Genomic DNA, 27,812 nt, shown 5'->3' on the forward strand with positions numbered 1-27,812 from the left:
TATTAATATTTTAGATAGTATCTAAGATAGATAGATTGCTCCTTAGCCTGAGCTAACATGATCACGTCAAGCTATAGGCGGGTGTGGTTTCCAGGCGCCTCAGCTCCAACCACGTCCCGCCTCTTTGCCTATTTTCAGTTATCCAGGAGTGACGCGCTGCCAAGATGGCGACGGCCCACTTTAGCCTTCAAAAATGCTCTTCAGGGTGACGTCACAGGCACTATGTCTTTTTTTGTTTTACAGTCTATGTAATTTCCTATAGCGGCCAATGTTTTGGAAGTCTCATACATTCACAGGTATAGCAACTCATAATGCAAAAATTATTACATTATGAGCTCAAGATTTTTTTTACGTTTTGAGAAAATTATTACATTATGAACATTTTATTACAATAATATGCTTTCCTGGAAGAATTTGTTGTTTTATGTATGTTTTTGTATATTGATTGCTTCTTAAGAAATGTTTTATATTATTGTAAGTAATGTATTGAAATTATATTGTAATTATATATATATATATATTTTAAATACTGCTAATATAGCCATTGCTGCTAATATGAATAAGTATTACATTATGTGCAGTTATTACATTATGAGTTGCTACAACAGGAAACAGCTGTGAAATTGAGCTAGATATCCGTGTGTTTGTATTTTGGTCAGAGTGAAGCACACGCGCCCTGCACACGCTATCCTGATCCTCCAGACACCCAACACCTCGGACACACATCCCAGAGCCGGACACCCAACACTCCCTCCGGCACACGCGCTTCATTTAGGGCGAATCTCTGCTGTCAGGGTCAGTGAGAGCTCAGGTCATCATCAACATATGTGTGACCGGAGGTCAGCTGGAGAAGAGCTGAGCGAAGAGAAACTAAAGACGGCTACATGCAAAATAATTCTACTCATAGAATATAGCGCGCCCTGGTGGGTGGTATAGGTAATACATGGAAGCCCAGTTCTGCCACATAATGGAAAAGACATGATTTTGTAAATCATAATTATGAAATAAAATGATGATTTTTTTTTTTTTAATCACTTTTTGGAGTGTTTTATGTAACTTCAAATGATTTCCTGTAAAATGACACCTAGATTTTGTAATTAGACCACTGTATATATATGTACGGGAAGCTTTTCAATTTGGGTACGCCAAATCCAGGCGGAAATCGCAAAAATGGTTCCAGTGCTTAGGAGGTTAATGATCAGGCAAGTTTAATATATGATGGTGGTCTGATGGTGAGCCTGAAGTGGTGGTCCGATGTCTGGAAATCTGATCTTACTCTCTGGGCTTTTGCTTACAATTTGGTGCCCCCCACTTTGAAAATGTCTCCTGTCATTTTCATATATCATGATCTATGGAGTGATAAAAAGAATCCCTTCTTTAAAAACCTTTGACTTTAATATGTCAACAAGAATTTTGAATCTGGCTTTATTCAATGTTCTTTTCTGGAAATGTATGCAAATTAGTATGCATTTACATTTGTATATTTAAACAATTTAATTTCAGAAAACTTGTAATATATATATATATATATATATATATATAAATCTTTGCAGTTCTTAATGTAGGCCTGATCAACTAGGAAAGTATGGCTATAGAGTACCTCAGGGATGATGTGTTTTTGTAGGCCAACAGCGCACGGGTTCCCTCAATCGAAAGCCTATGCATTTTTCCCATAGATTTTTGGAAAATTGCAAAAAATAAGCTCTGTGTTTAACAAAGGGTTATGACACACACATTTTGTCTATCAAGATAATCTTTACAAGTTAACACAACATTTATATACTTCGAAGCCTAAATAAAGTGGTCAGATATAAAAAGCTAACAGTAGGCTATAAACGGACTACAGCACACCATGGTCGCGGATCAACGTCACCACCACCAAGCTTCCTCAAACTTTATTTAAAAAACAACTTTATTTAAAAACATGCTCGCTGATTATGATCTGCGCTGTGTATGAATACTTAACCACTTTTTCATGAGAAATGCTGTCCAAATGTCCTGTTTGTCATGATGACGTCTAAAGTCCCCGCCAAAGGAAGTAGTCCCTTTTAGCAATTTGTTGCTAAAACTGCCGTTTTTAAGACACAATAAAGGTTTAAAAAATCACAAGCGGGTTATAACTGGTGTGTTTTATGTCATAGATCAAAACGTGAAAATATTTAGAGGCTTTGTTAACCACAGACTTTATTTCAGACGATTTAGCAAAAACCCATTCAAAAAACCCATTGACTTCGGGGCGATGGAACCGGAAGTCCTAAAATGCTAACTCTCTTCCGGGTTTTGCCTACAAAAACACGTCATCCCTGAGGTACTTTTTTTTACCCCATTCACCTAGGGTGTCTTGCCTTAAAAGTCAAAATTCTGACTTTAAAATTCATAATTTTGACATAAAAAGTCGAATTTGTATGTCATAATTATGACTTTTTATCAACACTACATTTCTTCAGATTACAGTTGGCCTGAAACGATAGTTTAAAAAAATAGAAAATTGTACCAAATAATGAAAGATAAATGGGTCGACAGCCAATCAGAATCAAATTGACTTTAAAGCGCGCGCTGCATTTGCGCGCTTTTTCTCCGCACATGCGCATGTAGTTTTCGTTTGCCTCAGAAAAGACGTGCAGTCACATCACGTTGTTAGAAATGAAAAAAGAAAAAAAATCCTCGTTGTCTAAACGTATCAAAGGGAGAGGAGCCACTCAACATCACGTCATCAGCGTTTACAAGGTGAAACTTGCATGTTATTGTCAGGCTGATATTCAAGAGCAAAACCATATCAATCAACATAAAAATGAATTGAATTCACTGTCAGTCAGAAGTGATTCTGATGTGTTTGTAATGTATTTCTAATGTCAGACATATTGTGTCACTATAGAACTTCATCTAAAACACAATTACGTATTACAAACAAAAACATTTTATTGCATAATCTTTAAGTCTTAAAATATACTGATAGCCTATACAAAACATATGAATATATATATATTTACGTGTGTGTGTGTGTGTGTGTGTGTGTGTGTAAGGCACAAGATGGCAAAATAACAGAGAGACTGCAATTCATGGAAAATTACACAAAACTTCAGAAATGTCACAAAACATGCTATTAACAGAAAGTGTTTCGAAAGGTGCTTAATTTTAGCTAGTAGATTCTGTAACTTCCCACACAGACGCACCAAACCACAGTCTTGCAAAGACCTACACAATGATGTAAATAACTACCATGGAAAATTTTGTAGCCTATGGTATTGGTACATCTGACTGATACTTCCTACAGACGGCCAACAGCGAAGGAGAAGTAAATGATTTAACTAGTGTAATGACACACATTTAAATCGCTATTATAAACATCTGAATCAAAGCTGCAGTAAATGAATGGAAAAAATGACAGCATTTTCAATCAATTTGACGGGTCCTGGATGGGTCCTTTGATCCGGCTGTAAATCACCTTCGCAGCACCGGATCTGTGGAGAAACATAATCAGAGATGAAGTGTGAATGACCATTTATAGTAATGCAAGAGCTGATCAAAGTCCAGCAGTGCTCAGTATGAGAACCAGATCATGTAAGTTATGTTATATAAAAATAAGTTTCAATATTACATGAGCAATTGTGTTTCAAGCCTGTTTTGTTTCTCACCTCACAGCAGGATCAGGATGGTCCATTCTCAGATTTTCATACGTGTCTTCATTGTCCCTGGTGTATTGGATGGTTGCGTAGCTGATTTTCTGAGAATCTGTGGACTCAGTTTTTCCTGCGGTCTGATCTGTTCTGGTTCTGGGTGAGACCCTGGCGTACAGACCATCATCACAGTGGTTTCCGTCAGAGCTGGAAGGTTGTTGAACCTGGAGAAAGACATCAAAACCTTTCAGAAAAGTGCTAAATCACCTAAATGAGCGAAGAGCTTTCTGTTCCTGTAAACTTTAGTTACTTGTAGTTACAATGACTTCTCATTCACATACAGTATTGTTCAGAATATATATTTATATCAAAGCACAACATAAATGGTTTATAATTTCATTTTGCAGATAGAAACAGATGGATAACTTCTGACCTGCTTCTGTTTGACTTCCCATACTCTAGCACATTTTCTCTTCCTGTAGCGGAGATAAACATGTAAACACACACACATTAATAACTATAAATGAATACTTCAATGTGCATTATTTAAACAAAAGATCTCACCTTATGAACATGATGATGCAGACAAAAAATAAAACTGCACATACAGCTACGATCACAATAGCTGCGCTCAGGAATGTATTGTGTCCTGAAACAAAACCGTCTGGAAAAAAAATAATGAATACTAAAGTATGATCTCACATCTGCAAAAAATGGGAACATTGACAGCGTTTATTAGATGCAGAAATCAGAAAATGTTTGGTGGTAGCCTTGCATTAAAAATATATGTAAGCCAGTGTATTCTGGCAGGTCTTTGGATGATGAAATAAATGTGAGAAAAATGTAACATTTTTACGCACTTGAAAAAAAGAGAAAATGCCAGTATTTCAATTTCAGTTCATTAACTGAAATTATTTACTTAAACTATTATGCACATGTTATTTCTAAAGTTTTACTTTGAGGTTACATTGTTGATATTTGAATTTTGACCGTCTCAGAGAGCAGCAAATTTTCTACTACAGATCTAAACTCTCTATATCATGTCATGTCACAACCAGCAGTTTTGCAAATGCTCAACTTCAAAACCATTATTTTTTTTTTTTTCAGCACAGATATTTAAATGAGTTTACCTTTAACAGTCACAGTTACAGCGTCTGATCTCTGAGATCCATGTTGATTGTGAGCCTGACAGTAGAAGCGTCCACTCTGTAGTGCACTGAAACTCTGTCCAGATCCAACAGCTGAGCTTTCATTCTCCTTAAACCAGCTGAAGTTCAGAGCAGGAGGGTTTGAATCACTGCTGCAGATCAGAGTCACTGAATCTCCTGACACTATTTCACCAGATCCAGATATCAACACTGAGACGTTCCTGGGTGGGTCTATAATAGACAAAAGAAAGTGTATATTAATGTTTTGCTAATGTTAATCCATTAATTTGAAGGTTACCACAGTTACTGAATCATCATCAACTCACACATGACATTTAAAGTCACAGCATCAGAGTATTTCTCTCCATGTTTATTGATGGACTTGCACTTGTATTCTCCACTGTCATCAGAGCTGATCTTTGAGATGTTGTAGATTCTTCCAGATCCTACAAACGTTTTTCCTTTAAACCAGCTAATATTTGCAGGAGGGTTTGAATCACTGCTGCAGATCAGAGTCACTGAATCTCCTGACATTATTTCACCAGATCCAGTTAGCAACACTGAGACGTTCCTGGGTGGGTCTAAAATAGATGAAAGAAAGTGTATATTAATGTTTTGCTATTGTAAATCCATTAATTTGATGGTTACCACAGTTACTGAATCATCATTAACTCACACATGACATTTAAAGTCACAGCATCAGAGTATTTCTCTCCATGTTCATTGATGGATCTGCACTTGTATTCTCCACTGTCATCAGAGCTGATCTTTGAGATTTTGTAGATTCTTCCAGATCCTACAAACGTTCCTCCTTTAAACCAGCTGAAGTTCAGAGCAGCAGGGTTTGAATCACTGCTGCAGCTCAGAGTCACTGAATCTCCTGACACTATTTCACCAGATGGACTGATGGACACTGAGGCACTCTTTGGAGGATCTAAAAAAATGAACATCAAAAAATTGCATGAAACATAAATTTGAGATCACAGACTACAGTATATTTAGAAAATGTGTTGTCAACATCATCAGCTTCAAGAACTCAGGATGTTTTCACAACACTGCATTTTGGTTGCTGTGAGGTTACACTGCAGTATAAAAATGTTCTAGAAACCAATGCCATGAAAAAAATAAGATATTAATGTATAAGATACAGTATATAAGATACAGCATAAGATGTGCGATTTACATGTTTGGCTTATTTAATACATTTGAAAATCTGTGAAAAAAGTCACCACGATGCCAACTACAAAATGCTGTCCTTGCAAATTTGTCTTAATTTTATGATTAGACTGTTGATTTTGTAGGCGATACACAATTTTACGAGGCTACACAGAAGGAAATCGAGGAAGAAGGTTGTGGACGAGTTATGTGTTTATTGTCAGAGTTGTTAGAGATACATACATATAAATTAATTACCTGTGATGTGATTGGACAACAGCATAAAAAAAAAAAAAAAAAAAACTTTTTAAAAGCCAGAAAATAATATATTTATGATAAATTAAAGGAACCCAAAAATTTTAAATTGTCATTATCGGTGTTGTCCTAATGCTCTTATATTTTCAGACCAGAAAAGGAGAAACTGAAAAAAGTCATTCATATAATGACTGTGAACAGCAACCAGCTTTAATAAAGGATGCTCAAGAATGATCACATATGCGACTAGTGACATTTTCAAAGTGTTTTGGAGGCATTACGATTTCGGCGCTCTAACACCCCTAAAACAACCCCCAGTTGTACAAATTCAGTGAGGAATCCGGCTGCCCGACAGAGAAAATTACATTGGGCTTTTTTTGGGCTACTTTTTTGCACAGACCAAAGCATTATTTTTTCATTAATCTTGATTTTTGGAAATGGCACATATGTGTTCTTTTCCTGCGCTAATAGACTCATGAACACACATTCGTTCAAGTCAGACCAATGGCCAAGGTCGGATTTTTTCACGAAATAATAAAATTGTTTTTGTTAATTAATTTTCTTTTCCTTTTTATAACCGAATCCTATCATATACCCCCAGAACACTTGGAATATGCGACACGAGTTGTATGGGTTCATTTAGTGATACTTTAGCATATTTTTTAAAAAGCTGGTCACAATTCACTGCCATAGAATTATATGGAGGAGCGTGAGCAGGACATTCATTCATTCATTCATTCATTTATATATAATTTCTCAGTTTGTGGTCTGAATAACAAAGAAGGTAATACGACATTAGAACAACACCAGGGTGAGTAAATAATGACTTTTCACTTTTGGGTGAACTCCCTGTAAGGGCCAAGCACCAACAAAATCAATCAGGAGGTGTTTCATTTGAACCATTTCCCACACGATGCATGTGTGATGCTACTCATCTGAAAGATCAAACCCTACAGACCAAACGGTTCTGCCCACAGCCTGCCATGGACATTTTCAATATCTAAACACATACATGTTGTTTTTGAGCACTATCCTCAGCTTGATGCCCTCTTTAGGTGGGGAGGTATCAACTGCATTATAAGGAAGCAAATAAACATAGCCATAGTCTATAGTTATTAAACTGTAAACACATTACTCTTAGATGTCATTTGGTGTTCCTAGAATATAGAGGGTGGTATGTGGAAATAATGATATTTCAAATTTACACATTTCAGCTATAAAAGTCAACTATTCTTTTTTTTTATTATTATTATTATTATTTGTTCAAATAATGACCAAATCTGTACTCACACATGACATTGAGCTCAACAGCAGGAGAGATGTAATTGTGTCCGTGTACAGCACAGCTATATCTGCCTGCATCCTCTCTTCTGACTGACTGCAGCAGGAGTTCATTGTTTCTGTCTCTTCTCTCAGTTAATGGCTGTGAGTTTCTGTACCAGATGAATGTTGCTCTGTCAGTCAGATTACAGCTGCTTTTACATGTCAGACGGACTGAATCTCCCTCTGTCACTCTCTCAGGAGACTCCACCTGAAGATCTGAACACAACACACACATTATATCTAGTGCTGCTGTCATACACTGATTATTATTCAACATAATGCACAGAAGAAGAGAGAAACCTCATGAAAGTCACCTGTGACAGTAAGAGTCACTCCTGGAGTGCCAGTCCATTTCACATCTTTATCAGTGATGAATCTGAAATAGTACTCGTGTGAATCCTTCAGTGTCACATGACTCAGTCTGATGGTGCAGTTCTTCAGTTTATCTCCCAGATACTTAAACCTCTGTTTGTATTCAGGGTCCTTAGACAGATCTGGAAACTCTTTACCCTTTTTTACAGTGCCTTTGGTCCAGAACACTTTCTTGATCTTATGTCCAGTAGGGTATGTATAAGTGCAGTTCATTATCACTGATGAGTCCTTTACTGCACAGATGTGTGAAGGACTGTAACTCACACCCCAATCAGCACTGAAAACTCCTGAAAAACAAAATGTATAATAAACAAAGCAGAAGTAACTAATAGAATATATTTATATTTGAATGTCTTGTGGTTGTTGAAGAAAATCAGAATTTAACATTTGAGACAGAAGCATGAAAATGGAATTGAATATACTAGGACTGTTTAAAGATGAACATATTAATCCAATTATAGATATTACGCTGATTCAAACCACAATTAATACCATATATTTGCTAAGAAAAGCCATGTAATGAAGATACAGTAACTTTGCCATTACATGAATAAGGAAAGCAGTGGTTAGACATAACAAAGACAGACATAATTAGTACTTCATGCTTGCATTGCTTTTTTATTATTCCTTTTTGTATATAACTAATTGAACTAAATTAGCATGTTTACTACCAATGAGCAACAAACATGCTACTTCATTAAAGAATAACAAATGAAAACAGGACAGGAAAGCACTGAACAGAACAGGCAGAAAAAACATTAAAGACTTACCTTGAATCATGAGGAGAATGAACAGAGGAAGAGGAGCCATTTTGACTGACATCACCATAGCAACACCTACAACACAATCATTCCTGAATTCTAGTAGGCCGAGATTGTCAACATACATAATCAATAAGAGCAGCAATCCTGCTGATTCTGTGTTCTTTATTGTAGTCTTTTTCAATGTGATATCAATGAGACCGCATATAGAATCATTTAAAATGTATGACTCTCAATTGATTCAAAAAACAGATAAGAAGCTGGTCTTACCATAGAGCAGGACACCTCATGAGCTGTAACCAAATGACACTTGAGAAGAAATAAGGAAGGTTCAAGTCTACCAGCCTCATTTATAACCAGAACTGCATCATTTCCTCTTCCCCTCACCCCCCTTTTTCCTTGCTTACTTTTGGCTATAGTGACATACAAATATTATTTTTTTAAAAAGTTTTTTTTTTCCCTGTCTTTTTAGATTTTTTCAAAATACTAAAAACATCCTGTTTCTTTCCAGGTTTTATTTCGATTTCCAATCCGAGATACCAACACATACATATAAGCTGGACTTTCATGACGCATATAGTAAACACAAGTGAAAAGCAACCTAAAGTCTTAAAATATCAAAGTCTGCTGACATGCGAGGACCCACGCAGATCTATTATTCATAGATGCTGTGAAATCCCAATAAAAGGCAAACTGATGGTGACTGTAGTGTTTCCTGTTGCACATAGACGTGAGTCATTTTCAGTGACTGGTTCATCTTCAGAAAGTTTTGTGGCTTGCGTCACTATGAACATGTGACTATTTATGACATGCTGTTATAATTTTGCATATATATAAGATTATTTAATAAATTCAGTTTCAGTTTCATTGGTAACAATAAAAATCAGTTGCATGTGCATGTTACCCATCTATTATTTTAGACATTAGACATAAAGCACATTTTTAGGATGCAATTTTTTCAAAGCACGTACACGTTCACGTATGAAAATAGGAAGGTTTCACTTCCCTGACCAGCGGAAGCTATAGTGACAATTTAGTCTGCAGACGAATTACCAACCAATGCCAATGTTATTAATAGATTTGAATGTCAAAAACTGGTCTGAAAGCTTTGAGATAGCAATAATTAATTTCATGTAACAATGGAAAAACTTTAAATTGTCATCTGCATTGTTCTCACAGGTAAACTTGATGTTTATACTTTCAGTGGGCAACTAATTTTGGTGCTTGACCACGCGTAAACAGATATGAGCTGTCTGATGCCATTACTGCAAGAGGATGTGAAGGAGAAATGACTGCTATATAAGGTGATATACGTTTGCTGGTTCAAACTTCTGCCCAGTCAGGTCAACTAGTATCTATGAAACCCCCTGTTTCAGCACCAGTCTATTCTTACCATGGTTTTAAAAAATGCTACAAAAGTGTGTGGTGAGCTGCGGAGTGAAGGGGGAAGAGGGGAGACAGACAACACAGCAACATCTTCTGATTCAGACAGTTTTATTTAGCTCTCAAAGCTTCCCACAAATGCATGCTGCAATTTACCATTACGCAAAACAATAAGCATACATGGTTTTGTAAGCTCACCGTAAATTACACAAATACATATCCTGTGATAGCTATAATTTAATGCCCAAATAAATGCACAGCCGTTCACATTTGTACTCTCCATCAAAAATACATATGAACGTGCTGTTGCATCTTTAATAACTTTTTTACTATATATAGTACACCAATAACTTATCAGTGTCTTATAATTGTTCATGAGACTTTAGTATAAGAAAACGTCACGTCCTGTGACGCTGACACAAAGACAAATTTAAACCTGGAGAATGAAAATAGTACCAAATTACCAAAAGGCTTAAAATTAACACATTTTCTCTTATGATTAAAACTAACAGATAGTAACTATGATGTTAAACACACATAACTATTGAAATCTCAGAAAATGTATTTTTGGGTTTCACGACCCTTTAAGATAAATGTGCTCACAGAGTATATAGATGAGCTTTGGCTGAAAATTTTATAATTTCAGAGAAAAGGTTTTGACAAATAATTTCTGTTTGCACGTTTTTGTCAGAAGTGTCTCTAGATGTCTTTTTATCGCCAAAAGATATCTCCAACAGACAGTTGCAGTTAAAAATAAAGCTGCAAGCAGCGATTAAAGGCCCAAGCACAAAGAAGGCATGATAAGTCATGCCACCATGGCTGTGTCAGACCAACTGCAACAATGAGCAATTAAAGACATTTTAAGATGTTTGTAGGCAAGATGGCTGAAAAAGCATTAATACTAAATCACTAATAATATAATTTAATGGTTATCACTTTCAACAAATAGGTGGCGCTGTGTCCAAACTGATGTGGTGTGGTCACAGTAGGTGTCAATATGACAAAGCATTGCAGAGATATAGCCTCAGAGTCTTTTGGCTTCATTCCATCGAATTTGTCGATGCAGTATATGAAAACTGTTTCATCTATCAACATGAAATCCATAACTTTTTGTTTGACTGTTCTGAAGATGATCTGACATGAATTTGGTACAAATCAGACTAACAGTCTAGGAGGAGTTTGAAAAAGTAGGTTTTTAAAGAAAATCAAAATGACGGACAGGAAGCTTGGCCAACTATGGCAACACTGGTATCTGTGTTCTCGGCGTGACCCAGAGAGTCCATTAAGACCAGTTTCATGACAATATTACGGAGTCCCACACATGACATGCAAGAAAAAAAAAAGTAAATTGTGCGCACAATTTACTAATTCGTTATATTGATTTACTAATTCGTTCCCTTGATTTGCTAAATCGTGCACACGATTTACTATTTCGTTCCCTCAATTTATAAATAATGCGCATGATTTATAAATCGAGGGAATGAAATAGTAAATTGTGCGCATGATTTAGTAAATCGAGGGAACCAATTCGTAAATCGAGGGAACAAATTAGTAAATCGTGCGCACGATTTAGCCTACTATTTTTTTTTTCCAGCATATCATGTGCGGGGCTCCATACAATATGAATCAAAAGCTTTTATCATTTTTTTTTTTTTTTTTTAAATTTCATTATAACTTCTGACCACAACGTGGTGCTGTCTTTAATTTTTTTGAGTACCTTCAGGGTATGGTAACAATGGCATACCACGTTTCATGCATGTAAATAATTTTTTTTCACCACTAGATGGTGCTGGTCCAAAACTTCACAGACGTCTTCAGGCATTGTGCTGATGACCCATACCAATTTTCGTAACGATATGTTCATGCTTTCATGAAATACAGCATTTTTCAGCAAAATTCAAAATGGTCAACGCCCAAAATGGCCGACATAGAAAAATTAGATATCACTGGACTCGGCATGTTGCTCCTAATCTTATGAGACCACTTTTATGATTTTTCATATCTCTGGACCAGCAGGTGGCGCTGTACCGAAACACTGCACATTGCCTCAGATCATGCTTGTGAGGACATGTTCCAAGTTTGGTCCAAATGCGATAAAGCGTTGTGGAGATATAGCCTCACATCTATTTTCACAAGCGCTACATAAAATTTGTTTGCAAATTTCACGATAACAGGACGAGATCGAAAAACTTTTAATAACAATTTGGCAGCATGGTCTAAAGATACTGTGAGCCAATTTTGGTGAAAATCTGACAAACCGCCTAGGACGAGTTCGAAAAAATATTTTTTTCACAAAATTCAAAATGCCATTTCTAGCCGTTATGGTTCAAAAGTTATTAGCATAAACGTGAATGAAACTTTGAACAGGTGGTGGCGCTAGAGGGATTAAGCTAGAGATTCCATATTAGCTGTGGTTAATGACTGTCCTTTATCAGTGTGCCAAATTTCATAACTTTCCCACAAGCGGTTCTATGGGCTGCCATAGACTTCCAGAGCGGAAGAAAAAGAAAAGGAAGAAGAATAATAAGAAGAATGCAAACGGATACAACAGGTACCTACGCACATTCTTTGCTTGGCCTCTAATTAATCAGACCAAAATTCTTTAAACAACACTTTGAAAGGAGGCTCTCTAGATTTTGTACAAACTAGATGAATAATTTAGGACTTCAACAAACATCACAATCAGACAACCGGTGCACATGTGAGAGAGAGAAAAGAAAACAATAAGCCAAAGCAGCTCTTAATTAAAGCTAAATGGGAGTAATGAAAATCCAGCATCAGCAGAGCCACAGTCCAACCACATGAGGGAGTTGTTATCATGGAAATCTGTTGATCATTTGACTGTGCTGTAAATCACCGATTGATCCTCCATGATCTGATCAGCAGATCTGTGAAATCAATACATTAAGAGATATAGGCATCAATGACCTTTACAGATCAGTACTGACTACAAATACAACCTCAACCAAAACAGGAGCTAAATTAAAACTGGACGAGGCTCAAAAGTTCTTTGATTAAATTCTAAATATGTTTTAATATGTCATGAACATGTCATGATTTTGTTTCTCACCTCATGGCAGCATCACTCTGGTATGTCCTGATATTGCCATACTGGCTTTCGTTCTCTTCCGGTCTGTTCAACTCTTTGTTTCTGTGATGCAAGACAGTCGCATACTGGATCTCGTCTGTATCTTCAGAATCAGAAGCTTTTCCTTTAGTCTGATCGCCAGTGAAATTGCTGAGGGTAATTAAGGCGTACAGGGCGTCGTTTTGATTTGCAGCATCAGATTCAGACTGAACCCCATCATGAGCTGATACTCTGCCTGTTACGTTGACATACAGATCATCCTAAAATAAGAGAAAATGACACTTTATTAAAGAAAAGCTTTGAGTATAACAGGGTGGTTTTTTGCATTTGTCATTTGATAATTTGATTTACCCGCTTTTGTTGGATGTGATCAGCTTTGTGTTTTTTCCTTCTGCAATAAAAAAATATCTAAAAATTATCTAATTATCTAAAAATTTAAATTTGTTTATAAAAAATAATCAGCTTGGTATACTAATGTGCTTTTTGACAGAATTAACTTACATGAACACAATGATGAAAATGAAGATTAAACCTCCAGCGAATCCAGCAACTGCATAAAGAAACTTCCTTTCTACAAGACAAGTGACAGGACATTGTTTTTATCATTGTCTAGAACCACAGAAACAAACAATAAATCCTAGTGATTTATAAATCCAGGAGGATGGCAGCATTTCAACACACTCATGTTTATCTCCATAGTCAAAGATCTTGTGACTGAGGCGGGGAGACAGTGCCACCTTAAACAAAATAATGTTTAATTGACAATACAAAAACAAAAGAAAACAAGATTAGCCTATAAAATACGATTATTAAGAAATCAAACAGCGATTTTGTAAAGTAGCGCCAGTCGTGGACAGTAACGAAGTATTTTTAATTCGTTACTGTACTTAAGTACATTTTTCAAGTATCTTTTCTTTACTCGAGTATTTTTATTTTGAGCAACTTCATCGTTACGCCACTAGGAGGCGACAAGACTGTTAATATGTATTTGATATTGAATGATTTATTCAAAAGATTTGTTCAAAAACATTGATTCATCCAGTAATGAAACAAGTGAAGTAGTTATGAGTGAGTCATTGAATCATTCATTCAAACCCATTTTTTAAATAATTCAAATAATTAAATATTTTTAAAATCTTGATTCTCATTTTATCCAGAATCGTGCAACTCTAACACAAATTACAATAACGCATGCACGTTCATCTTCCCCGCTGCTGTAGCAATTTCTTAAAATGTGATGTATTTAGCCCTATATGTTTCATCTGTTTTTATATTGTTTTTCAACACACATTACATATTATGTATCTGCATCCACTAATCTTCACTGACTATAGTGCTGGCTATTTGACATATTTGACATAATTATTTTGAGCAATAGGATTATATAAAATACATAATATAAAATTAAATTATATAAGTGGCCTATATAAAATTACAAAATAAACATTCATCAATTAGTACTTTTTTACTCAAGTACATTAAAAATCAAGTACTTTTGTACTTTCACTCAAGTAAAATTGAAAAGGACCACTAAATACTTTCACTTGAGTAATATTTTATAATATGTATCTGTAGTTTTACTCAAGTACTTGATTTGTGTACTTTGTCCACCACTGAGTAGCGCCATCCAACAGCGACCACCAGGGGGGAATATAAAGTGAGAATCATGAGATCCAAGTGAAAAGTCATGTGAGAGAAGACAATAAGTGTGTTTGACTTGAAGAGGCGCTGCACAGACTGATCGGTGTATGACATTAAAGCACTATGAGAGTGATTAGAGAGCAGACAGCTCTGTAAAAAAACTTTTTTTTTTTTTTTTACTGTACTATTGTAGTTATTTTCCAAGCATAGTAATTTAAAAAGCACATAAACTAGATGAGACTTTGAAGTTGTTTTAAGAAATTATGTATTCTTATAATCATAGAATATTGCAGTATTGTCACGTGCATGTTCTGTTTTGGAATATGACTGATACACACCATGTACAATGACAGTTACAGCGTCTGATCTCTGAGATCCATGTTGATTGTGAGCCTGACAGTAGAAGCGTCCACTCTGTAGTGCACTGAAACTCTGTCCAGATCCAACAGCTGAGCTTTCATTCTCCTTAAACCAGCTGAAGTTCAGAGCAGGAGGGTTTGAATCACTGCTGCAGATCAGAGTCACTGAATCTCCTGACACTATTTCACCAGATCCGTTTATCAACACTGAAACGTTCCTGGGAGGGTCTAAAACAGACAAAAGAAACTATATTCATATTTTTGGATTGTTAATCCACTAGTTTGTTTGTTGAAGCATCATTAACTCACACATGATGTTTAAAGTCACATTATCAGAGTATTTCTCTCCATGTTCATTGATGGATCTGCACTTGTATTCTCCACTGTCATCAGAGCTGATCTTTGAGATGTTGTAGATTCTTCCAGATCTTACAAACGTTCCTCCTTTAAACCAGCTGAAGTTCAGAGCAGGAGGGTTTGAATCACTGCTGCAGCTCAGAGTCACTGAATCTCCCTCCATTATTTCACCAGATGAACTGATGGACACTGAGACGGTCTTTGGAGGATCTGAAAAGGCCAAAAATTAAATCCTTAAATAATCTCATTCAAACACAATCTCCAGTTTTTAAAAAGAACTAATGAATCTGTACTCACACATGACATTGAGCTCAACAGCAGGAGAGATGTGATTGTGTCCGTGTACAGCACAGCTATATCTGCCTGCATCCTCTCTTCTGACTGACTGCAGCAGGAGTTCATTGTTTCTGTCTCTTCTCTCAGTTAATGGCTGTGAGTTTCTGTACCAGATGAATGTTGCTCTGTCAGTCAGAGTGCAGCTGCTTTTACATGTCAGACGGACTGAATCTCCCTCTGTCACTCTCTCAGGAGACTCCACCTGAAGATCTGAACACAACACACACATTATATCTAGTGCTGCTGTCATACACTGATTATTATTCAACGTAAAGCACAGAAGAAGAGAGAAACCTCATGAAAGTCACCTGTGACAGTAAGAGTCACTCCTGGAACACCAGTCCATCTACCATCAGGTTTATCAGTGATGAATCTGAAATAGTACTCGTGTGAATCCTTCAGTGTCACACTCAGTCTGATGGTGCAGTTCTGCTGTTTATCTCCCAGATACTGAAGCCTCTGACTGTATTCAGTGTCGTTAGACAGATCTAGAAGCTCTACACCCTGTTGTATAGGGCCTTTGGTCCAGAACACTCTCATGATCTGATATCCAGTAGGGTATGTATAAGTGCAGCTCATTATTACTGATGAGTCCTTTAGTGCACAGATGTGTGAAGGACTGTAACTCACACCCCAATCAGCACTAGAAACACCTGAAACACAGAATTTATATAGCTGACAAAATAGCAGTGACTTTTGCAATAAAAAATGACCTAGCTCTGCTTGACATGCCAAATCTAGCCCGCATGCTCCCGAACTTTCTGAAGTGATGGAAGAACTGAAATCATTAAGAAAAGAAAATCAAGAGGGGCATAGATAAATGAAAATATCACTGACAAAATTGGAGACCTCGGTTCAGGACTTAAAATGCAAAATAAATGGTTTGGAGAGCAGAATCGGGGAGATGTAGGAACGGATCTAGCTGCTGAGGAGACTGGGATGAGGCACGAAAGAGCACTCCGATATCTCCTGGAACGTGAAGCAGATCTCACAGGTAGATGCGAAGACTCGCAAAACAGACTTCACCGGAATAATCTAAGAATATATCAAGTTCCAGAGGACTGTGAAGGAGAAAACACAGCAGAATTTGTTATGGGTCTGCTCACCACAGCTCTACAGCTACCTCAGGACATAGATATAAAGATCGGAAGGGCACACAGGGCACTTGCAGCCAAACCAAAATACCCCGCCACACCTCCTAGATCGATAATAGTGAGATTCCTGGACTATGCTGTTAAGGATAACAAGCCTGGTCACAGAAACAGGTCCTGTACAACGCGAAACACATCTACTTTGGCAACGACTACACGCCTGAGTTGCAGAGGAAAAGAGCACAGGTGCGAGACATAAAGAAACAGCTCAAACTGAAGAATGTGCGAACGCAGTGAGTGTGTCTATCCATTATAAATAAGGATCTACCTGGAGATGGGAGTAAAAACTTTCCTTACCCTGATGGATGCTGCATTACCATTGCGGGACCTGGGAATAAAAGTTCGAGTGGACAAACAAGAATGACAAGTAAGAGAAATATCGAAGGCAAGATGTTCAGTGCAAGGTGGACGTGGATCGAGCACAGCGTTGTTGTCTGATGCGGATCTTCAAGCATTTTTGCAGAAGGAGTGAATCGTTCAAAATATGTAAGCAGTACATTTAAAGGCAAAATATGTAAAAAAATTTAATTAAAATATCCAAAAACCACTAGAACAATGTTATATATTTTTTTGACTTGTGTACTTACATTATCCCAAATGTTTCCAAGAATGTTTAAATCCAGAGAAATAAGCAATATTAACCAGGACAAGAATCGTGTCTGTGAGTCACCTATCAATGACATTATACCTGCATTTCCCTCAGTTTCCGGTTTTATTTTGCAGAAACCATGGAAACACCAAAGATGCTTTAATATATTATGTGTTTTATTAGACAGGTGAGCAACTGTTTGGTTACATTTATAGATAAAAAACTAATCATGTTATATAGCTCAACACAGTAAGTCTTATTGTTTAAATCTTGTTTTCTTGATTTACAGTGAAGTACCATGTTTTACCATGACTAATATCGATCTAGCTTACTGCAGTGTGCAACAAGTGTCTCATAGTAGCCGCCGAGCGAATGCAGAGTAGCATACAACTTTCAACACAAATGTTTCTAATATGATAAACAGCACTGTGTTACCCCACATACGCTTGACCAGAAGAAGCGGAAGCGGCGACTGCGGCATAATAAAATCTCCACAGCTCACGAGGCATGTGTTGTGTTCGTCTCTCATTAACAATCGCTCCATCTGCCTCGTTTCTGCTCTCACAACACTCGGTCCTGCTCTGCTTCATAATCTCACTCATGTACTTTTCCACCAGCTGTGAGGTGAAGACGACATCTCCCAAAAATCCGCGCTCAATCTCTGCGTCATCAAGCTACGCCTTTGTTTTGAATAAGCGATCTCTAGCAGCGAAAATCTACATAGTGTGCCTTTAAACTGGATATTTCTGCTTCAGAATGTGAGTAAACTCTGGTTAAATTATAGAAGAGACTGGCTCTTTGTAGAGATGCATACATTTAAAGAACATATTGCAAGTTAATTTTTTTTTTTTCCAAACTGAATATATAACCTTGTACAAAAATACTACATGAAAAGTTAGTGCAGGATTTACAGGATACGAGGGTACAAATTTAGTAGATAAAATGAACGTTTCTTTGACTGTTTGTAAAAAACATTTTTTTTTTTTTTTTTTTTTTAACATCGCGTCATTTTACGTCACGGGAGTTGTTCGCCGGGCTCTGGGTTGACTAAGTGCAGATAAGGTTGGTATGCAGCAGGAGTGGTCATGGGTCAGTGTGTTTTCGGCAGTTTTTGTATTTTGTACATCGTCATGGTTTATTAGTGTCTGTGGAAGTTGCACAAACTCCAGCCTGTCAGGACATCGAGTCCACAGGTAACAAGAAAAAGGACAGTGCTATCTTCTGTGCCTGGGTGCGTTTTGTGCAGGTGAAGAGACGGGACTTCACTTCTGCATCTGCTCCGAAAAACAGGGTGGTGTGTAGCATTCACTTTAGATTGGAGGATTATCATTTCGGCCATATGATGGAGTTCAACATTGTAATACTCCTGTAAAGTATGATATTAAATAAATAAACTTCCACACGCGATGTTTCTTCACTGTTGTTTTTACATGAATCAATTTCAACATTGATGAATACAGATTATGTACATTAACACAAAAGCATACAGTCTCACACTTTTCAAAACAGTTTTGAATTTTAAATACTCCAATTTCATTCATGCCATGTATGTACATTCAAGTTCACTCAACTACATACTCATGGCGTCATATACATCCTCACACTATCAGTCAATCGACACGAAATAAACTCATAACACAGAATTAATGAATAAAGTGTAACATGAAACACATACAATAACACTATACTGTCTGTGGTTCGGCCGTCGGCGGAAGACATGATGGTCATGGATCCGTCAGGGATGCAGCTCGACGAAAACATTTTTTTTTTTTTTTTTTTACTTCTGCTAACTTCCAAATCAGTCGTGATGAGAAACCGCTATATCACGTAACGTTAATGTGTAAGGATATTAACGAGTGTGACATACGCCTGATCAAAGCTTTTTAGTTTCTGTTATTGGTAAGTATGAATACTCCTAGATGACCAATACTAGCTTTGCTGTTGTCTGATACATGATAATAATCTGTACAATATTGTGATCTGAGCACAGTGTTAAATATCATTAGATAACGTGTATCTATAAGCTAACACCGGTCTCCTGCCCTGTTCTCTACTGGTTCTCTTCACACCACAACTTAACCTGTCTCCTCTGACCGTTGTTCTGTCACTACACAATATTTTTGTCGGTCATGATAGTCACTGTGTCAGATTCTACGATTTTCACTTCTAAAATCTTGTTGTGTCATGGACAAGAAACATGTCTGACTACACGTTGCTACCCGACCATTCATCGCGTGCCGTCTTTAACCATGTGCATGTTGTCATCGAGAAGGCGGGACTATCGACTGACAGAAGGCGCTGTGAGTGTAAACAAACAATGGCTAGCAGCGTGTTTTGCTCTGTCTTGTCGCCAGAAAAGCCTAAAAATGGACACATATCTGGATAGCTCAGCATCGGTTGTAGTCCACTATGACACACTGCACGAGATGAAAAGATTGAATCTTGCGTACCGATGCCCATTGTCATTTACGAATCCCCACGACACCCTACGTCAAGAAAATCATGGCAAAATCAGGCTAAAATTGTGTAGTCTGAACTGGGCATAATCCTGGCCTGTCCCTGCTCTCTTGGCCGCATATCAGGCTAATTGTATGGCTGTGGTCCATCATACAAGTATGAATAAACATTTACAATTTCCTCAACGTCCGAACTGTCATTGCAATCCATTGTTTTCCTATTGTTTAAATTGACCGTACTCCCTCCTGTTACGTCACTTCTGGTTTGGCATTTTTCAGATGTGGAAGTAAAATTTTCTCACAAAAACGACTTCAGAAGCCTCAGTAGCGTATTTATAAGTATATTTTTTAAAGAAAAAAATCAAACACCCAAATACCTCAACAACGCTAACACAACCATATTATATAAGATTATTATAAAAAATATATGAAGGCCAGAAATTAATAAATAAGGAGAAAAAGGAAAAAAAAAAAAAAAATGAGACCAATTGAATTAAATAAATAAACAGAAGAAAAAGCAAAGGAAATGATATCCCCTATTGCAGAAGAAGAAATAAGGGAGACTATTGCAATTTTAAAAACAATAAGTCACCTGGGGTAGACGGATTACTCAAGGAATTTTATAAAGCATCTGTAAACAGATTGGCTCCTAATTTATGTAAGGTGTTTAACTATCTACTGCATAATGAAGACCGCCCCGAACTCATGGTCTGACGCAATTATTACTGTAATTCATAAAACTGGAAAAGACTCTATGGAATGTATGGCTTATAGAACATTAAGCCTACTATTTCAGGATATGAAACTTTTAACTCAGCTTAGATGCTGAGAAAGCATTTAATAGGGTGGACTGGGTGTTTCTGGAAGTATATGGGATTTCATGATACTTTACAAATCAAGAGTTGGAGTTAATGGTCATTGCTCAGAGTAGGGGAACTCGTCAGGGAGACGCTGTGTCTCCAGTCTTATTTGCACTTAGTATTGAGCCACTAGTGCAGGGATGTTAAACACAGTCCTGAAGGACATTAATGACAGAATTTTCATTTTTGGGTGAACTAACCCTTTAAAGCACGCAAGCAGACCATCTACGGGACAAGCCGGATTCCACCAAAGCATTTTTATCTTTACGCACACAATAATAATCTTTTACATATTAATCTTTTTATTTTTAATATTTGGCATGTTTGTGTGCTGCTGCCCATCCCTGTGTGTGTAACAAGCAGAGTGTATGCACGCCTATAGGCGCATATTACTAACGCGCTCTTTAAATAACAAAAAAAAAAAAAAATTGCACCATTGCACCATCCACCATCTATTTCAGTTGCCTCAAAATAGCAATACGCCAACAATGCGCCTGAACACACCTTGTTTTCAGACCAGCACGCCCATGGGCGCACAAATAGGCACAAACGCATTTGCTATATAAACAACGTGCCGCAGGACGTGAAAAATGATCTGCATCGGGCTGAAACTAGCAAAAAATACTTGCGTTGCACCTGCCGCCACATTGCGCCAGGTGTATGATAGAGTCCAGTGTCTTTAGTAGATGGGAAGAGAGAGGTTTATAATTAATCAGCTTATTGATGTGGAGACCATGATCTTTTTCTCAATTATGTGATAGGTTTACATTGAGATCTAATGCTTTCTTTAGATATTTACAATTACGACACTGGGACATAATTAATGGAACTCCAGCAAATGCTGAAAAATATTTTATTAATATTATTGAATAGATCTACCAACTAAAAATCATATAGCACTTATTTATAGGAAGTTAATGCAGGACCAATCTAATGACACATTTAATATGAAAAGAAATTAGAATTAGAGTTAAATACTATAATAGAGGTTGAGATGTGGATAAATGTATGTGCCAGCTGTCATAAGGGTATTAGCAGTCCAATGTGAAAGGAATTTAATTGGAAAATGAAAATGAGAATCTTCAGAGTTCCATTGGTGGTTGCCAAATTTGACAGTTCTTTGCCATTATCACAATGCTGGAGAGATTGTTGGAAGGTCAGGGACTATGTGCATATATCCTGGGAATGCTCCAAAATACAAGTGTATTAGCAAGGGAAAAAAGAGAAATGAAAAGTTTTAGGAAGAGATATACCAATGCACCCAGTATTTTTTTCTGCTTGATTGTTTCCCCTCTGATCAGTTCAGTAAATCCCACTTATTTGTATTACATATATTATTAATGGCAGCTACGAAGATAATCACTGTGAACTGGATGAAGGTGCATGGACCTACTGTGACAGAATGGACACAACGTGTCCAGGGGTGTTAGGGGTGGGAGAAAAAAAGCGCAATTCTCTCTTCAACGATTCTGGATTGACTCTAAGAATTTTAGAATCGATTCTAAGCTTATTTTTAACCGCAGTTGCGAGATGACGCTGCACGTTCTTACGGTGCATGTCCACCGGCGCGGAACAGAGCGAACGTTTTCAATTCATTCATACGGAGGTTGAGCCTCGTGAGCCTGAAGATGCTCAACTTCCATAGGAATGAACTGAATACGCTACGCTCGCTCCACGCCAGTGGACACACACCGTCAGAAACAACCGTATTGTGCTTGTTTCCATTTCCTTTCACACACACACCACTCGAACCTTCTATAAATTAATCTTTCATACAGTTTGGAAAAGCTAGAGCGAATTACATGCGCGCGGACATTGGCGTGGTTCATCATTGCACAGGATACGCGCTGTGAGAGAAACGCGCTTGCAGCTTGCGTTCTCGCCCGCCAGTAGGCCTTGCAAATGCTCTACGAAGGCATCGTTTATGTTGTTTGGAGTGCTATGGGCTTACATTTTATAACTCACTGACAGAAGGCTGCTTTCAATATACACGTGCGCTTTGTGAAGGGCGCTCGCGCAAGTGGCTGTGTGCGACTCCGTTTAAGTGTTTAAATGTAGCCTACTTGCATCTCAAAATGCTTTTATGACGCGAAATTAATGTAAACACAGCCAGCTAGATGTCTAAAGGGATTAAACAGACAAAAACATCTTATATTTCAAAAGAGATCTATGCATTATTGTGAATGCAGCTTATTCTTCCGCTGTCTATGATGACATCAGTAATAATCAAACAACCGTAAAGCTGAGAAAGAGAAAAATCCCTCACAGCTTTTGAATTGAAAACGTTCAGATACTCTTAAATACTGAAAGCACTCTTTGTTTATTGCTTGTAATGTTTCGTTGTTCCTCTATATTATTATTTAGTAGACTACTTGCTTTTATGTTTTGAAGCTGTTTAAAGCCTAGCTTATATTTAAAAATTTCAAACTAGTAATTATTTAAAAAGTAATTAATAAGAAAAAAAAGTGGATCAAGAATCGTTTTGGAATCGGATCGGATCATGAGGTGCCTAAAGATTCCCACCCTAATATATATATATATATATATATATATATATATATATATGTATATATATATATATATATATATATATTTATTTGATAAAATTACAGCATATTTGAAACTGCATTAATTGAAACATATAAAGGAATTAGCTTTAATATATATTAATGTTTGAACCATGCAGATGATGTATTGGTATGTGCTGTATTCTCTGAAGTGCTGTTGTCACGGTTTTGTTCAGTTAGTTTCCTTTTCATGGACTTTTAGTTTGATACCTTCAGTCACATGTGTTTCCTTTGTCTAGTTTCCCACCACAATCAGTCAGCATGGACACTCATCACGTTCCTCACAGCTGTTTGTCATTATTAGTTAATTCGTCTGTGTATTTAGTTCCCTGGTTTCTGTTCATTGTTGTCGGGTCTCGTTTGTGTACGGATGTGTGTTACCCTCTATGTGTCACGAATGTGGCTCTCGCGCCTCCTCCTCCGCACCACCGGAGGGAGCCGTCACCTGAATATTGACTGGTTAACATTCGGACTACGTTTCCCATAGGCCCTCATTCCTGGGACTGATTGCACACACACCTGCACCTCATTACACTCACACTATATAAGACACACACACACACACACACCCTTTGCGAAGTCTTGATTTGCCCCGGTGATCACTACTGAGCGTTTTCTTGTGGATTGTATTTCTGTTGCCGTTGGACTGTTTATTGGACTGTGTTTGTTTGCTGCCTGCCCTGATCCTTGCCTGTTATTTGGACTGTGTTTGTTTGCTGCCTGCCCTGATCCTTGCCTGTGACTCTACTGTGTTTGTCTGCCGCCTGCCTCGACCATTGCCTGCCCCTGTTTATGTCTCTGCCTTTGCCCCTGTCTGCTTTGGTGTTTATCTTAATAAAGCTGCAAATGGATCCTCATTCTGCCGACCCGTCATTACACTATGCCTGTGGATTTATTAAAGTCAGCCTTATCTTCATTCCCTTCATGTTCGTGTGAGTTCTATCAGCACAATCCCTGACAGCTGTCAGGGACTTGTGCATTTATTTTAATTTTGTATATGCATTTTTTTTTTTTTTTTAATTTACTTTTTGTTTTATTCATTCAATTTTCATTATTAATATTCTATTCTAAATAATATTATATAACAGTTTTCTGATTATAAAAAAAGTTTAATAAATACACAGTTAAAAAAAAAAAAAGAAACCTCTCTTCAGTGTTTCTGTTGCAGAGACTCACCATGAATCATGATCAGAAAGATCAGAGGAAGAGGAGGAGCCATTCTGACTGACATCACCATAGCAACACCTACAACACAATCAATATACAGTCACTTATTTTAGCTTCTGTGAAGGAGAATCTCATGAAAGTGTAAGATTATTTGGTCCCACTTAATATTAGGCGGCCTTAACTACTATGTACTTACATTTAAATTAATAATTTGATACAATGCACAAGTTTTTACATTGTACTTATATTAAAAAATACCTGCATGCAATTACATGTAATTAATTTCTGTAATTACATTTATAATTACACTATTGACCCTTCACTTACACCTTAACCCACCCTTAAACCTACCCATACGACTAAACCTGTCCCTAACCTTACCCGTATCCACATCAATAGCAGCAAAAGTGTGAACATAATGAGTACTTATTTTTTTGATGTAAGTGCATAGTAGTTAAGACCACCTAATATAAAGTGAGACTGATTATTTTCATGACAGTAAAAATAACAGCCTTTAAAAACAAGATTTTATGCTAAATCTTTTTTTTTTCTTCTCTCAGGTAAAACATGACTTGGATTTTTTTTTTTTTTTTTTTTTTTTTTTTTTTTTGAGATTCACCCATGAGGTAAAGGCCAAATTTGTGTAAAGTTTAATGTAGTCAACAAATAAAAATACTGATAAATACTGAAGGAGTTTCCATCTTAGAAATCTGTAAAAATATAAAAAAATCTCGACCTGATATTTTATTAATGCAACATCTGAACGTTTGCATTTTTAAACATGCAGCATGAACACATGTAGATAACGAGGTTAATTCCTGTTTTACTTTTAAAATGTAACTTACAAACTACAGAGAAATTCTCTTACCGTTTTTCAGCACTGAAACGCTGCAGTGAGAACAGAGGTGTACAACCATAAAATGATTTCTCTTGAAGACGAACTCTTTATATTCCTCTTTTCAAGTACATTTTACCCTCACTTGCTGCTTCAGGTTAAAATTGTTCAAAAAATACTTTTTGTAATATAAGAAAATACATCATAAAATGGACTAAATGAAATAAAGCAGCATCCTTCAGAGCATGAGAATTAGCCAAATGAAGAAAGAAAGAGGAACCGAAAAGAGTCGAGAACATGCAAAATACTTCACATTTTCAAAGTGTTTCTTTAAGATGTGCGTGATTTTCACATGCCGTTAAACTTTTATTTCTTCACAGACAGGATTGTCTCAGATACTGAGTTTCTGTGGAGTGAACAAATGCAACCATGATCCTTTTTTCTTTAAGTTAACTGAATGAGTTTGACGGGACTTCATAAGATCATACTTACTAACCCTTAAGTCTCACTTCCTCTTTTGTGTGTTGATAAGAGGCCTGTGAACTGCATTAAGCCTTTATGCAAATCTTGATCTGACAGAAGCTGTATCCTGTACAACACAGACACTCACTGACCCTTGCTCCACAAAGCTTTAAGAGAACCACAACATTAACACTTTATAATTCATGAAAACCAAGGAGGGAATTTGTTGCAGGAGGGAGTGGGATTTGTCATTCCACTAACTAGACTGAAGGCCTACTGCACTGCATATATGTTAAATTACATGTAAAATACATGTTAAATTAATACTGGCAATAACACTCACCTCTAAACTTCATGATCGTCACCTCCAGCACTTTAACTTCACTGCTGCTCATGCAAACACATTCACTCTCTCATTAGATGAAGAGATGTCTGTCAGTTCGAATAACTAAAGAAGTGCAAACAAGTGTCACCAGCAGGTGGTGCAAAGACATGGAGAACAAAATCACTGATTCACATAGCATATGAAAACTGCTTAACATTACATAAAAAAAACTATTATTTCCATTTGCAAAATGTATAGTTTTTTGCTTCACAATTATCATGGTGTAAATGATATACATCTACAGTTAGCTGTTTTTGCAATATTATTTTTTTATTGAGCAATTATTAATTTACAGAATATCTGAATCTCTAGAATCTGGACACAATTTGACTTCTAAATGACATTTAAATGCACTTAACGTCACTGAATATTATGTGTCAAAAGAGCCAACTATTTTTGCAGTACACAATGCAGTAACGTTACAGTGAAATGCAGAAAAGAAAAGTTTGTTAAGTGTTTTGTTTGTGATTGTGGATTTTAAGTATTTAGGTTTGTCTTCAGCATTAAAATGACCAGTTCATCTCATGCGATCTTTTATAGTTACACGGCTAGCTAGAATACTTGATTCTGATTGGTCGATCACTAATTTCAGTGGTTAAATCTATATAATAACCGTTGCCCATACCAACATCGTGTAACGTCGCCCGCCGCTCATAATACGTCCTACATAGCTGTACTCCTCTTCCTACTCACGCGAAAGCTACAAATAAGATAATGTAAACTCGTATTGCAGAAAGCACGTTTTTGAAAATAATTTCGCCCGCGTTCTCTCTTGACGGCTGCTACAACGCTCCGAGCGGGAGATTGAAATCCCGGAGTGGAGCTCCAGCGGTTCGTTACATGACGCTCTGAGCGAGGAGGGGAATGTCTGTCGCTCCGCTCCACCCATATTAAATATTCCAGTTCGGCTTTCAGTGTGTGTCGGTTAGTCACTCACGAAGTGGCTTCAGTTGGAACCATTTTCATCGTTGAATAAGATATTAGAACCAACCTCAAGTTGAAACGTAAGTTAGCCTACTACATATTAAGGACTTGTTTATTTTTTGTTGTTGTTAAGAACATCAGCAAGATTGCCAGTGTAATTTTGAGTAGAATTATAATCATTATATTAAAGGGCTAGGATAGACCCAAAAATGAAAATTATGGGTCTGTCTCAATCAGCTCCTGAGCTCGTCAATCAGTATGTCGTGTACACGAATTCGGGCACTGGTAAGGACAGTAAAGGACGCTGGCTCACTACACATTGGGACACTTATGACTCTATTCCCGGCGACGTGACAATGTCTTCATTGTACAACATCACTACTGGTATTTATGAACAAAAGCAGAGCTGATAACTTTTCTGTCATTACTTGTAATGTTATCTAAAGTACTTTATGATAAATACTTTGCTTGTTACATAGCCTATACATGCAACATTTCAGCCATAAATAAATATTAAATGTTAGCTAGATTATTCATTACCTGTCTAGCAATGTATGCTTAAATATAATAAAATAATGGTTTGTATTTAAAAAAAAAAAAACATCTATTGCGCGTCATTAT

At 36.9% G+C, this 27,812-nt stretch overlaps 2 protein-coding genes across 2 annotated transcripts; both read right to left on the reverse strand.

The window, feature by feature from the left end:
• Positions 1–2,894: 2,894 nt before the first annotated feature.
• LOC127504028 (B-cell receptor CD22-like) lies at positions 2,895–9,090 on the reverse strand. The gene is made up of 11 exons (XM_051878348.1): positions 8,902–9,090; positions 8,641–8,706; positions 7,813–8,157; positions 7,466–7,714; positions 5,442–5,699; positions 5,092–5,346; positions 4,748–4,996; positions 4,182–4,281; positions 4,051–4,093; positions 3,636–3,841; positions 2,895–3,461 (listed from the first exon to the last, which is right to left on the reverse strand). Exons 2-11 carry the CDS (start codon positions 8,696–8,698, stop codon positions 3,398–3,400), a joined length of 1,827 nt encoding a protein of 608 aa, XP_051734308.1. The 5' UTR covers positions 8,699–8,706; positions 8,902–9,090; the 3' UTR covers positions 2,895–3,397.
• A 1,018-nt stretch (positions 9,091–10,108) lies between these two features.
• On the reverse strand, positions 10,109–26,320 carry LOC127504052 (B-cell receptor CD22-like). Its single transcript, XM_051878381.1, has 10 exons — positions 25,454–26,320; positions 24,595–24,663; positions 16,104–16,448; positions 15,757–16,005; positions 15,412–15,669; positions 15,082–15,330; positions 13,604–13,673; positions 13,454–13,493; positions 13,085–13,362; positions 10,109–12,902 (listed from the first exon to the last, which is right to left on the reverse strand). Exons 1-10 carry the CDS (start codon positions 25,500–25,502, stop codon positions 12,848–12,850), a joined length of 1,662 nt encoding a protein of 553 aa, XP_051734341.1. The 5' UTR covers positions 25,503–26,320; the 3' UTR covers positions 10,109–12,847.
• Positions 26,321–27,812: the final 1,492 nt, after the last annotated feature.

This window comes from Ctenopharyngodon idella, chromosome 2, assembly GCF_019924925.1.
Source record: "Ctenopharyngodon idella isolate HZGC_01 chromosome 2, HZGC01, whole genome shotgun sequence".
Taxonomy (NCBI): Eukaryota; Metazoa; Chordata; class Actinopteri; order Cypriniformes; family Xenocyprididae; genus Ctenopharyngodon; species Ctenopharyngodon idella.